We start from the raw sequence: 11,477 nt of genomic DNA, 5'->3' as shown, positions 1-11,477 counted from the left end.
GCCGCCCCGGGGCAGCGCGTCTTCCGCCCGCGAGCCCCCTCCGCCCGCAGCGCTCGCTGCCCCGCTGGAGACGCGCGGGCCCTTGCGCTCGTTCGCGTTTCCTGGCGTCTTTTGGTCCCTCCCTCTCGCCGTCCTTCCTGCTCCTCCTCCTGCCCCCACCCCCACCTCTGGGTTGTCAGGGCAACCGAAGCGACGCCGGCCCCCGGGAGGAGAGGCGTTAAAAGGGGCTTGCGGCGCCGGGGGCTCGGCCGATAGGGGCCCGGGAGCAGCTTACTCTATGGAGCTCCAGAGTAAGGGGGCCGGGGCCCGGGCCGGGGCGGGCCTCCCCCGGAACGGGTGTGGGCGCCCTGCGCGACGCTCCGCAGGCTTTTTTAAAACGCTTTCGACCTGGATATAAGGTCTCCCTCTCGCGCTTTCTTCTTCGAGGGAGTCGAGAAAGGGGCTAAATCCCGCGGAGTGTGACTGTCGGGAGCCAGAGGGCTGCGTGAGCTCGGGAATGTGGGCTGGAGGAGGCAGCGCCACCAGGGTGTTGCTTCCTAAAATGACCCCCCAAGCAAATCCATTTCTTGTTACTATTGCTGTCATTATTATTGGAGCTTTCCTGGTGGCTCAGATAGTAAAGAATCCTCCGGCAATGAGACACAGGTTCGATCCCTGGGTTGGGAAGATCCCCTGGAGGAGGCCATGGCAACCCACTCCAGTATTCTTGCCTGGAGAATTCCATGGACAGAGGAGCCTGGCAGGAATACAGTCCACAGGGTCGCAGAGTCAGACACGACTGAAGCGACTTGGCATGGTGCAGTCCTCCACTGTTTTGTTTGGTACTTTGATTCACTGACCATAAGTAGCCATTCAGCTTCTAAAATGTCAGCAATTGAACCTGCAAGGAGGCTAGCTAGCTCTTGTACTTATTAGAAGATATGGCATCCTCTTCACAGTAGTCGGAGATTTGAAAGAGAGAAAACTTTTGAGCTTTGTGCAAGAGTGTTTAATAAGTTGCTAGAGGTTCTCCGACTCATTGGAAAAGACTCTGATGCTGGGAGGGATTAGGGGCAGGAGGAGAAGGGAACGACAGAGGATGAGATGGCTGGATGGCATCACTGACTCGATGGACGTGAGTCTGAGTGAACTCCGGGAGTTGGTGATGGACAGGGAGGCCTGGCGTGCTGCGATTCATGGGGTCGCAAAGAGTCAGACACGACTGAGCGACTGAACTGAACTGAGAGGTTCTCCGAGGTAGGCTTGGACACGCAAAAAGGAAAAAAAAGTTACGATTTCCTTTTCTGTTTCCCACTTTGTTTGACAAAAGGTGAGCCGTCTGGAATTATCAGATCTAACACAAGCTTTAACTTACTGTGTTTTTGACTGTTGTTCAGTGTGCTGTGCTTAGTCGTTCAGTCGTGTCCAACTCTTGCGACCCCATGGACTGTAGCCTACCAGGCTCCTCTGTCCATGGGATTCTCCAGGCAAGAATACTGGAGTGGGTTGCCATGCCCTCCTCCAGGGTATCTTTCCAACCCAGGGATACAACCCAGGTCTCCCACATTGCAGGCGGATTCTTTACCATCTGAGCCACCAGGGAAGCCATTGATTGTTGTTATATTATTAGTACTGCTACTACTACTATTCAAACCTCTCTAGGGACACAGAGCTCCGTCCTTTTTTCCCAAGCTGTTTTATTGCTCCTTTTGTTCTTAAAATAAGAACGGTGTTTCATGTGGAGACTAGAAAGACCTGGAACTTTTCTAGGAGGATGCAGTGTGACTCTGAAAACCAAGTTGTCTTTTCTTGCACAATTTCAGAAATGAAAGTACTCAGACCATGTCCATTCTCTGGGGTATATGCTGATGTTGTTAAAGGTCGTTAGTTTCCAAGGAGGTTTCTAAAGAGTTTTTCCTTTCTTTTAACTCCCTTGCTGAGCAGAAAGCTTGTAAATTGAGAATTATAGTTTGAGTGGATTTTATACACTGTTCTATCACTCACACTTGTAACTCTCTGGATTCTGTGTGTTGTCTAACCTGTTGAGAGAAATTTAACTAACAACAATGTTAGAATTTTTGTATCATTTCAAACTAATGCCAGGGTGTGTATGTTCTCTCTTTAGAGAAGAAATAAAGTGAAGTGAAATATCTCTCTTAAAAATACCAACTTTATTTCTTCAAATTTATGTTACTGTTTAACTGTGTAAACTAAAAATTTCAAGTATGGTATTGAATTTGGTATTTCCAATTTCAATACCAATACCAATTTCAAATTCCAATATCAATTTCCATGGTATTGTGTATGTTCTAAATACCCTCCTGGGGTGGAGGATTGAACAGTGAATAAAACCCTGTTAGCTTTGGTTATCCCTGGAAAACTGAGCAGACCCTTGCCCAAGAACTTCTGAAAACCTCCCTGGGGTCTGAGATTAGGGGATGGAAATGGACAGAAGGCTTCCGGCAGAATAACCCAACAAAGAATGAGGGAAAGGGGTTCCAGACAGGTCCCTGAGACCAGAGAGAGCAGTGTGGGTTTAAGGTTCAGAGTTCAAAGATCAGTAGAGCTGTAACTGAGAAGACTGAAGGTGGAGGGGAGGAGGAAGAAAAGAAACAAGGCTAGAAAAGTGAGTAGGAACCGGATCCTGGAGACTTTGTAAAACTGTGAGAAATTTATTACTTCTATGAATGACACATCTGATTTATATCTGATCACATTGGGTCTTAACATGGAAATATTTGTTAAGTAATCTTTTATGCCTGGGACACAGCTGTATATTTCTTTTTTACATACTCTCAAATGCCGTCACCAGTTTAATTTTAGATAATTCAAACAATGACCACTTACCTTAGAGGATTCTTTAGCAGCCTAATAGACATCATTTTGGGTGAATATTAATTCATTTGCTGTTAATAAATATTTTAAAGGACAAGATTAGATGGTCTTTAAGATCCTTTTTAATGTCAAGAAATGTACCCTACCAGATTCGACCTGAGACTCAAGTTACTATTTTATTCTCTCAAAGATATTGGAAAATACTATGGCTGTGATATTAACAAATACTACAATTGTACTGTTATCAGTATTATATTAACAATATAGTATGTTGTTATGCCAATATTATCTGGCATATTTTAAGCCTGGTGTGTACATGACACCATTTGTTATTGGGGGGTTTCAAGTAGCATTTTACTGGTGTAGCTCAATATAGCACTAGTAAATTGATTTAAAAGGAGGCACCTTCTTCATTGCCTTTAAGGATTAAACATGTATCTAAGGACACCACCAAAGAACTACTAGAAATAACCCCCAAGTCAGTCTTACTCATTCTGTTTCCACACGCTTAAGTTTCTATTACTTTTAGGAGTGACCTTTATTAACAGAGTCATTAAAATCCCATAAACGTAAGCACTTCAAATCCCACAGCTGGATCACACTCTGGCAATAAGCAGAGGGTGACTGGGGCTACCACTGTTTTGCAGAATGATAGTAAGTCAATGATCCAAGAAATGACTCCTAGGGGAAAAGGGCAAATTAAATCAGCTTACAACCCTGGGCTCTTCGGAATAGTTTTGGCTCTTGGCTTACGTATTTTCATCTTTAATTATTTTCTTCCTAAACTAACAATGCTGTTGGAAAGATAACCCATGTATGAAATAATATGAAAAATGCACATCAAATTCCTACTTTAAAAAAATGCTTTATTTTTGGCTGTGCTGGGTCTTCATAGGCTTTCGCCAGTGGCAGCTAGTGTGGGCTACTCTCCAGCTGCAGTCCAAGTGCTTCTCATCGTGGTGGTTTCTCTTGTTGGGAACACAGGCTCTGGGTGCGCCGGCTCAGTAGTTATGGTGCATGGGCTTACTTACCCTGCGGCATGTGGAATCTGCCCCAACCAGGGCTTGAACCTGTGCCCCCTGCATTGGAAGGTGGATTCTTATCCACTGTGCCACCAGTGAAAGTGAAAGTTGCTCAGTCGTGTCTGACTCTTTGCAACCCCGTGAACTATACAGTCCATGGAATTCTCCAGGCCAGAATACTGAGGTGGGTAGCCTTTCCCTTCTCCAGGGCATCTTTTCAACCCAGGGATCGAACTCAGGTCTCCCGCCTTGCAGGCGGATTCTTTACCAGCTGAGCCACACGGGAAGCCCAAGAATACTGGAGTGGGGAGCCTATCCTTCTCCATTGGATCTTTCCAACCTGGGAATCGAACTGGGGTCTCCTGCATTGCAGGCAGATTCTTTACCAACTGAGCTCGCCAGCAGGGAAGTCCCAAATTCCTTTTTTTTCTTTTTCTTTTTAAGAGAAGATTTATGTTCAACAGTACTATCTCTTCCCTAATATTTTAGTAAGTGGCAATGCCAAGGAGTAGCTTTGCAGGTCTTTAAACTTTGCTCTCATGATCTTCCCTAGCCCACCAAATCCCCCTAAACAAGCACATTCTCTGAATTTTAAAATGTGTATATCTATGAAGTGCAGCATCAAGATGCACCCTTAGCTCCCACTTACAACCGTACTACCACCTGCCCTCTGAACTCCCCCTAAATAAAAAATGCTGAGCCTAGTTCAGGCCAGGCAGCAGTTTCTTGAGAGACACCTCCCTTTTCAAAGGAATCCTAAATGGGATTCTAGGTTACTCCAGTGACTAAGAGACTGAGACATGGCCTTAAAGGGGTGAAGACCTATTTCTCCAAACCTGTTTTGCCACTGGTCTGCCCCATATATGGGTAGGATTTCACCATCTCCCCAACTACTCCAGCTGGAAATCTGAGTGTCATCCTGAGCTCCTCTCTTTTATTCAGCACCCCTCCCACTCACCCCACCCACCAGCGTGCCTGTTTATTCCACCTTACACACACCCTAACTCTGTGTCTTTCTCTCTGCGGTCATCACCCATACTCCAAGCCACCATCTTGCCTAACCTGTGATGGGAGTCTCTGCTGATTTCTGCATTTCCTCTCCTGACCTGTGCTCACCTGGGGACCAGAGTAAGCTTTTCAAAATGCACAGGTCTTGTCACTCCCCTGCCAAAAGCCCCCCACTACCCCCCTGCAAGAGTTCTTATCCAGCTGCCTCTGCAACCCACCGCGTATAGGATCTTGGGTACACTATGCTTCAGCCCAACGGTCTCTTCGTCCCTTCAACGTACCAAGCTCCTTCAGGACTGCGGGTCTTTGCACAGGCTTTTCCCAGGGCAGGGGAGGCTCTCCCTCCTGCTCTGGTCCCACTCAGGGTCTTCTGGTCTCGGCTTAAATGTCACTCCTTTGTGCTTCGTGTTCAGTCGCTCAGTCGTGTCCAACTCTTTGTGACCCAATGGACTGTAGCCCGCCAGGCTCCTGTGTCCATGGGATTTCCCAGGCAAGAATACTGGAGTGGGTGGCCATTTCCCTCTCCAGGGGATCTTCCCGACCCAGGGATCAAACCCCTGACTCCTGTGTTTCCTGCATTGTAGGCGAATTCTTCACCGCTAGGCGGTCAGGGATGCCCCATGTTGAGTGCTTTTCTCTGATTCTCCAAAGAGGGTCAGGCCACCTCCCTCTGTTACTCCTGCCTCTGCAGTGATCAGAATCTGTAATTCTTTTGTTAATTTTCGCCATCTGTGTTCTCCACCCGGGCTGTAGGGTGGCTGAAGAGGGCCCAATCTACCATTCTGCTTCCAACACTTATCATGGAATAGGCCCCGAACAAGCATTTATTGAATGGATGGCACTGCTGTTAACACCTGGGTGCCTTATTTAATTTTATTTCCTTAAGAGTGTTGCGATGTGCTTCAAAAGAAAGCCATTTTACTCTGTAACAGAAAGGGCTGTGCACCAGTGAGATTTGAATTGCCTCTTGTGTTGTATGCTTTGGGTAAAGTTCATTTAAATCAGGAGCTTGTAAATGTCAGGTGAATTACAAGCATGGCATTTCTTTTTCTTCACTAGTTTAAAAGGGGGTCTTTAAAGTATATCATTCTATCCACTAAAATTAAGGAAATAAGAAGGCAATCTTATCTGGGGGGACCGAAAGACTGCCAGTTCATAGGTTCAGCAAAATCTTTGCACTGCCATGGAGTACCTGCTCATTAATTATCTGAGACACTGCTGAGTATTTAAGAGCAATAAATTAGTGAAACCCAGGAGTGTTTTTTAAAAGTCTGTGTAACAATTTTTTGTCAAGTAGTCTTAGTCTCTTACAGAGTGAAGCAAGTCAGAAAGAAAAACACTAATACAGTATATTAATGCATATACATGGAATTTAGAAAGATGGTAACGATGACCCTATATGCGAGCAGCAAAAGAGACACAGATGTAAAGAACAGTCTTTTGAACTCTGGGAAAAGGTGAGGGTGGGATGAAATGAGAGAATAGCATTGAAACATATATATTACCATATGTGAAATAGATCACCAGTCCAGGTCCGATGCATGAGACAGGGCGCTCAGGACCAGTGCACTGGGATGACCCTGAGGGGAGGGATGGGTTGGGGAGGAAGGTGGGAGAGGGGTTCAGGATGGAGGACACATGTACACCCATGGCTGATCCATGTCAATGTATGGCAAAAACCACTACAGTATTGTAAAGGAATTAGCCTGCAATTAAATAATTTTTTTAAAAGAATATTAATTCTATCAATTAGATTGCAATTCAAAAGTTACCATTGAGAAATAAAGGCTTATTTAAATCAAGTTTAAAACTTAAAAAAATTCAAAGCAACAGGTTTTAAATAGCTATAAAATCCCCGTCGAAACGCTGACGTTCATTGCCACCCTGACCTCAGGGTGCTCAGTCCGCCGCAGGGAGGGGCAGACCGACTGGATGGGCGCAGCTGTGTCTCAGCAGAAGCTCAGCGCTATCCTCCAACCAAGTCTGTACTCGATAACTTGGATTCCACTCCCTCTTGCTGGGGAAAGAAAGCACTGTTACCACCTGCTTGGTCTGGGGAATCTGCCCAAACACGCCCAGGAAACTGAACTAAACCGACCAGTTTACTGGAGGGGCTTGTGCCTGAGCATCACCCAAGAGTGGCCTGGATGAGTCATTGAGTACAGAAGGTGGTGCAAACTTGCTCACAAATAAACAATTCACACCAGTGTTCTGTGCATTTCCCTGCTCACCTGGCTGGGGCAGAACTGGAGATGCTTATCCTGGGACCCTGCCCAAGTCTGGGGACATTTCTGTCCTGAGTAGCAGAAAGAAAGGAGGAGACATCCCTTGCTTTTAAATTCCTTTAGCTGAAGCTCCAATACTTTGGCCTCCTGATGCGAAGAACTGACTCATTTGAAAAGACCCTGATGCTGGGAAAGATTGAGGGCAGGAGGAGAAGGGGATGACAGAGGATGAGATGGTTGGATGGCATCATCAACACAATGGACATGAGTTTGGGTAAACTCTGGGAGTTGGTGATGGACAGGGAGGCCTGGCGTGCTGCAGTCCATGGGGTCTCAAAGAGTCAGACACGACTGAGCGCCTGAACTGAACTGAGCTGTAACCCACCCCCTTCCAGGCTGTCAGGGACGCCTTCCTGGCCTCACCTTCCTGGGAGAGCTCTCTCATTCTCACACTCTCCTGCCTCCTTGTTTCTGCCCGGAACCCACTCAATGCCCATCCGTGAATCTGCCCTTAAAAGCATCTCGCCAATGTTACCATCTCTTAAAACACTCTGCCTCTCCGTTTACTCTCCTCCAACCCAAATCAGAGTTAATTTCTTCCTCGTAGGTACTGTCTGCATTTTATTAGTACTTTATTATTCTAACGTGTCATGATTGATATATATTTGTATGTTCAGCTCTCCCATTAGAAGTTACCTTGAAATGGGGACTTCCCTGGTTGCCCAGTGGTTGAGAATCTGCCTTCCAATGCAGGAGATGTGGGTTCAATCCTCGGTCAGGAAACTAAGATCCCAAATGCCTTGAAGCAACTAAGCCCTCACACTGCAGCTTAGAGAAGTGCCCCCAGTGAAGACCTAGCACAGACAAAAAAAAAGAAAGTTCACTTGAAATGGATTAAGGGCTTAAATGTAAGACCTGAAATTGTAAAGCTCCTACCAGAAAACAGGGAAAGAGCTCTTCAGCATCAATCTTGGCAATGGTTTTTTGGATATGACACTAAAAACACAAGCAACAAAAGCAAAAAATCAACACGTGGGACGTCAAAGGAATAATCTTCTATACAGCAGAGGAAACAATCAACAAAATGGAAAGGCAGCCTATAGAATGGGAGAGAATATTTGCAAACCATCTCTCGATAAGGGACTGATCATCTCAAACATATTAGGAACTCATACAACTCAATAGCAGGACAACAATCCATTTTAAAAATGGATAGGAGACCCAAATAGACATTTTTTCCAAAGAAGATATATGCAAATGGTCAACAGATTCGTGAAAAAGTGTTCAACATCACTGATCATCGGGGAAATGTGAGTCAAAGCCACAGTGAGATGCCGCCTTACACCTGTCAGCACAGCTGTTATCAGAGAGACAGAGGTAAGTGCAGGCAAGGGTGTGGAGAAAGGGAGCCCGGTCCACTCTCATTATGCTGCCCTATTCATTATGAGGGGCTACACAAGTGCCTGAATAGCAGAGGGTGAGAATCATCGGCTATCTTGGAAGCTGGATATCACACAAATTGTATCAGTTGTATTACTCTATTTAAAGGATTTTTATATTTATTTTCATATTTTTATATTTGTATTTTCTCTGGCTTCCCTGATAGCTCAATTTGTAAAGAATCCACCTGGAATGCAGGAGACCCCGGTTCAATTCCTGGTTCGGAAAGATCCTCTGGAGAAGGGATAGGCTACCCACTCCAGTATTCTTAGGCTTCCCTTGTGGCTCAGCAGGTAAAGAATCTGCCTGCAAGGTGGGAGACCTGGTTTCAAACCCTGGGTTGAAAAGATCTCCTGGAGAAGGGAAAGGCTATCCACTCCAGTATTCTCCAGTATTCTGTCCTGGAGAATTCCAGGGACTGTATAGCCCATGGGGTTGCAAGAGTTGGACACGACTGAGTGACTTCCACATTTTCTCCATTATGCATTCGTTTTCTCTTTGATCTTTCTGCTTATATCTTTACTTCCATTATTTCAATTTACTGTTCTTTTTAAAAAGTTTTTTTTTTTTTTTTGTGATAGATTCTTACATCATTGCTTTCAGCTTTCTTTTTTAAATAAATGCATTTAAGGCTATGAATTTCCCTCTGAGCCCAATTTTTTTTTTGAATTGTTTTGCAATATACAGACATATAAGAAAGCAGACAATGTTAAATCTACAGGTTGATGAGTTATCACAAAGTAAACACACTCAGTTACTAGCACCCAGATCAGGAGAGGGACTGCTGCTGCTGCTAAGTCACTTCACTCGTGTCCGACTCTTGCGACCCCAGACGGCAGCCCACCAGGCTCTCCGGTCCCTGGAATTCTCCAGGCAAGAACACTGGAGTGGGTTGCCATTTCCTTTTCCAATAGGAAAGGGACTACCGCTAGTTATTAAGTCTGAGTCTCATAGTATTGCCATCTATTTTAAAGATCATAGCTGATCATTTCAACACCTGAATCACTTGTAGGTTTGTTTCTCTTTTCTCTTGTTCTCTTAATATTCAGTCATTTGGTCATGTATCCTGGAATTCCTGGTAATTTTTGATTGAATCCTTGACATTCTTTGTGAAAAATCATAGAGGTTTAGGTAGGCATTATCTATAGAGAACTTTATTTGCTTTTAGTTGGCGTTTAGGTTACAAGTAGATTACCTTGCCTCAGTTGAGGATATTCTGTTTTCAGTTTGCCCTTTTTTCTAGGATGTAGCCAGCCATTTCAGGGACATTGGCTGAAAATCTAGAGTTTTCATGAGTGTCCTTCCTTTACAGCAGGTCTTATACTTCATTTCTTGATCCCTAGCACCATGATATTGCCCAAATCTCTGCTTATTCATGGTCAACAACTTCCCCAAGGAGCAGTTGCTGGGCTCATTTCCCTGTGTCCCCTTTTCACTGGAATCTTGGCCCATTAAGCCTCAGATGTTTTGGCAGGCTTCAACTCCAGTGTTTTTGTGTGACTGTTGCAAGTTTTACTTTCTATTTGTCTTGCCCCAGCTGTGAATCAGCCACAGGGACTGTAGGGGGACTGTAGGGGGAATGTAGGGCCAGTTTTTATTTCTTTCCAAGTGACCCAGATCTGATCCAGGATTGTACACTGTGTTTAATTATCAGTCTTTTAGTCTTTAATCTAGAAAAGTCTTTCATATTTTTATTTTTCTTTCATGACACAGTTTTGAAGTGGCCAGCTGTCTTTATGGAATGTCCCAAGCTAGGTTTGTCAGATTGTTGCCTGAAGATGTGTTCAGTGAGGTATTTTCACAACGGATGTAACCTTACACTGAGGCTGCGGATTCCAGCTCTGTATCCTATTTTGATACAATGTCGTGGCTGTAGCGGAAAAGGAAGAGATAATTTTCTGGAACACAAGGGAAATTCGAGTAGTTGAAGAATCTCTTGAGAAGAGAAAAACTAGTTTCTCTGGGCTGTCAAGACTGTGCTACAAGGGCCAGTCAGTTCGCAGTGCTAAGCCACCCCTCGGTGCTTCCTACCATTGTAGGTGTGGGGCGGCAGGGCGGCAGGCAGCCTGGGAAGGAAAGGCGTGCCCTTCTTTTCTAAGAAATCTGCTCCGAGCAGAGGAGAGCCTGACATGCGTGAAATAGTTTTCCAGTGGAATAAGACAGTATACCTCAGCTTAGAGCCAGGGCCCAGATTTGGGCATGGCCAAGAATGAGTGAATCAGTGGCTTGTAATTGGGCCAAACCCTGCTCTCCGTATCTTTATTTGTACTGCTTCCCATTATCCACTTATGACTCTAACTAGACCTGTGTCTTTGCAGCCTTCCATACGCACTACCCCTGGAGAAGGGAAAGGCTACCCACTCTAGTATTCTGGCCTGGAGAATTCCTCGGACTGTATAGTCCTTGGATTCACACAAAGTTGGACACGACTGAGCGACTTTCACAAACACGCACTGCAGTCATTCATGCTTTTATTCCTTCATCCAGTGCCCCGCCCTCCTCTGCTGTCTACTCTGCACTGGTGGGCGGCTCCTAAGATGTCCCCCAGGCCCTCTCCTGCCCCCAGCATCCTCTCCCTGGTCCCCTGCTCTGTTGTGCCAAGTTGGCTTGCGTGGCTGGTGGCATGGGGCCGGTGGCATGGGGCACAGTCCCTCCCTTGATTAGGTTGTAGATGACCGGAAGGTCTGCCTTGGGCCGATCTTCAGCCTCTCTCACCCTCTCTTTCTTTCTCTCTCTTCCCAACGTTGCCAAGACATGAACCCACTCAAGTGTCCCTCTGACCGGGAACCAGTGAGGACTGACTCCTGCCAACAACTCAGGGAGCTCGCTCGTAGCCAGATTCTCCAGGCTCAACTGAGCCTTGAGATGCAGGCAGTCTTGGCTGGCAAACTGACAGCCACCTCACGGGAGGCTCCGAGCCCTGTCTGCCCAACCAAGCCATCCCCAGACTCCTGACCCTCCAAAACTG

The 11,477-nt window shown here is 45.8% G+C and overlaps 1 protein-coding gene across 1 annotated transcript in view; it reads left to right on the top strand.

Annotated features, from left to right (window-relative positions):
• The first annotated feature begins 180 nt into the window (after positions 1-180).
• Positions 181-11,477, top strand: part of FANK1 (fibronectin type III and ankyrin repeat domains 1) — a 107,429-nt gene continuing 96,132 nt past the window's right edge. The window contains exon 1 of the mRNA XM_010859154.1: positions 181-290. Coding sequence (XP_010857456.1) covers positions 278-290 — 13 coding nt within the window. The 5' untranslated portion in view covers positions 181-277. The remainder of the gene's footprint in view (positions 291-11,477) is intronic.

The sequence above is a fragment of the Bison bison genome, unplaced genomic scaffold (genome assembly GCF_000754665.1).
Source record: "Bison bison bison isolate TAMUID 2011002044 unplaced genomic scaffold, Bison_UMD1.0 scf7180017864456, whole genome shotgun sequence".
NCBI lineage: Eukaryota > Metazoa > Chordata > Mammalia > Artiodactyla > Bovidae > Bison > Bison bison.
This window is presented reverse-complemented; position numbering and strand designations above follow the sequence as displayed.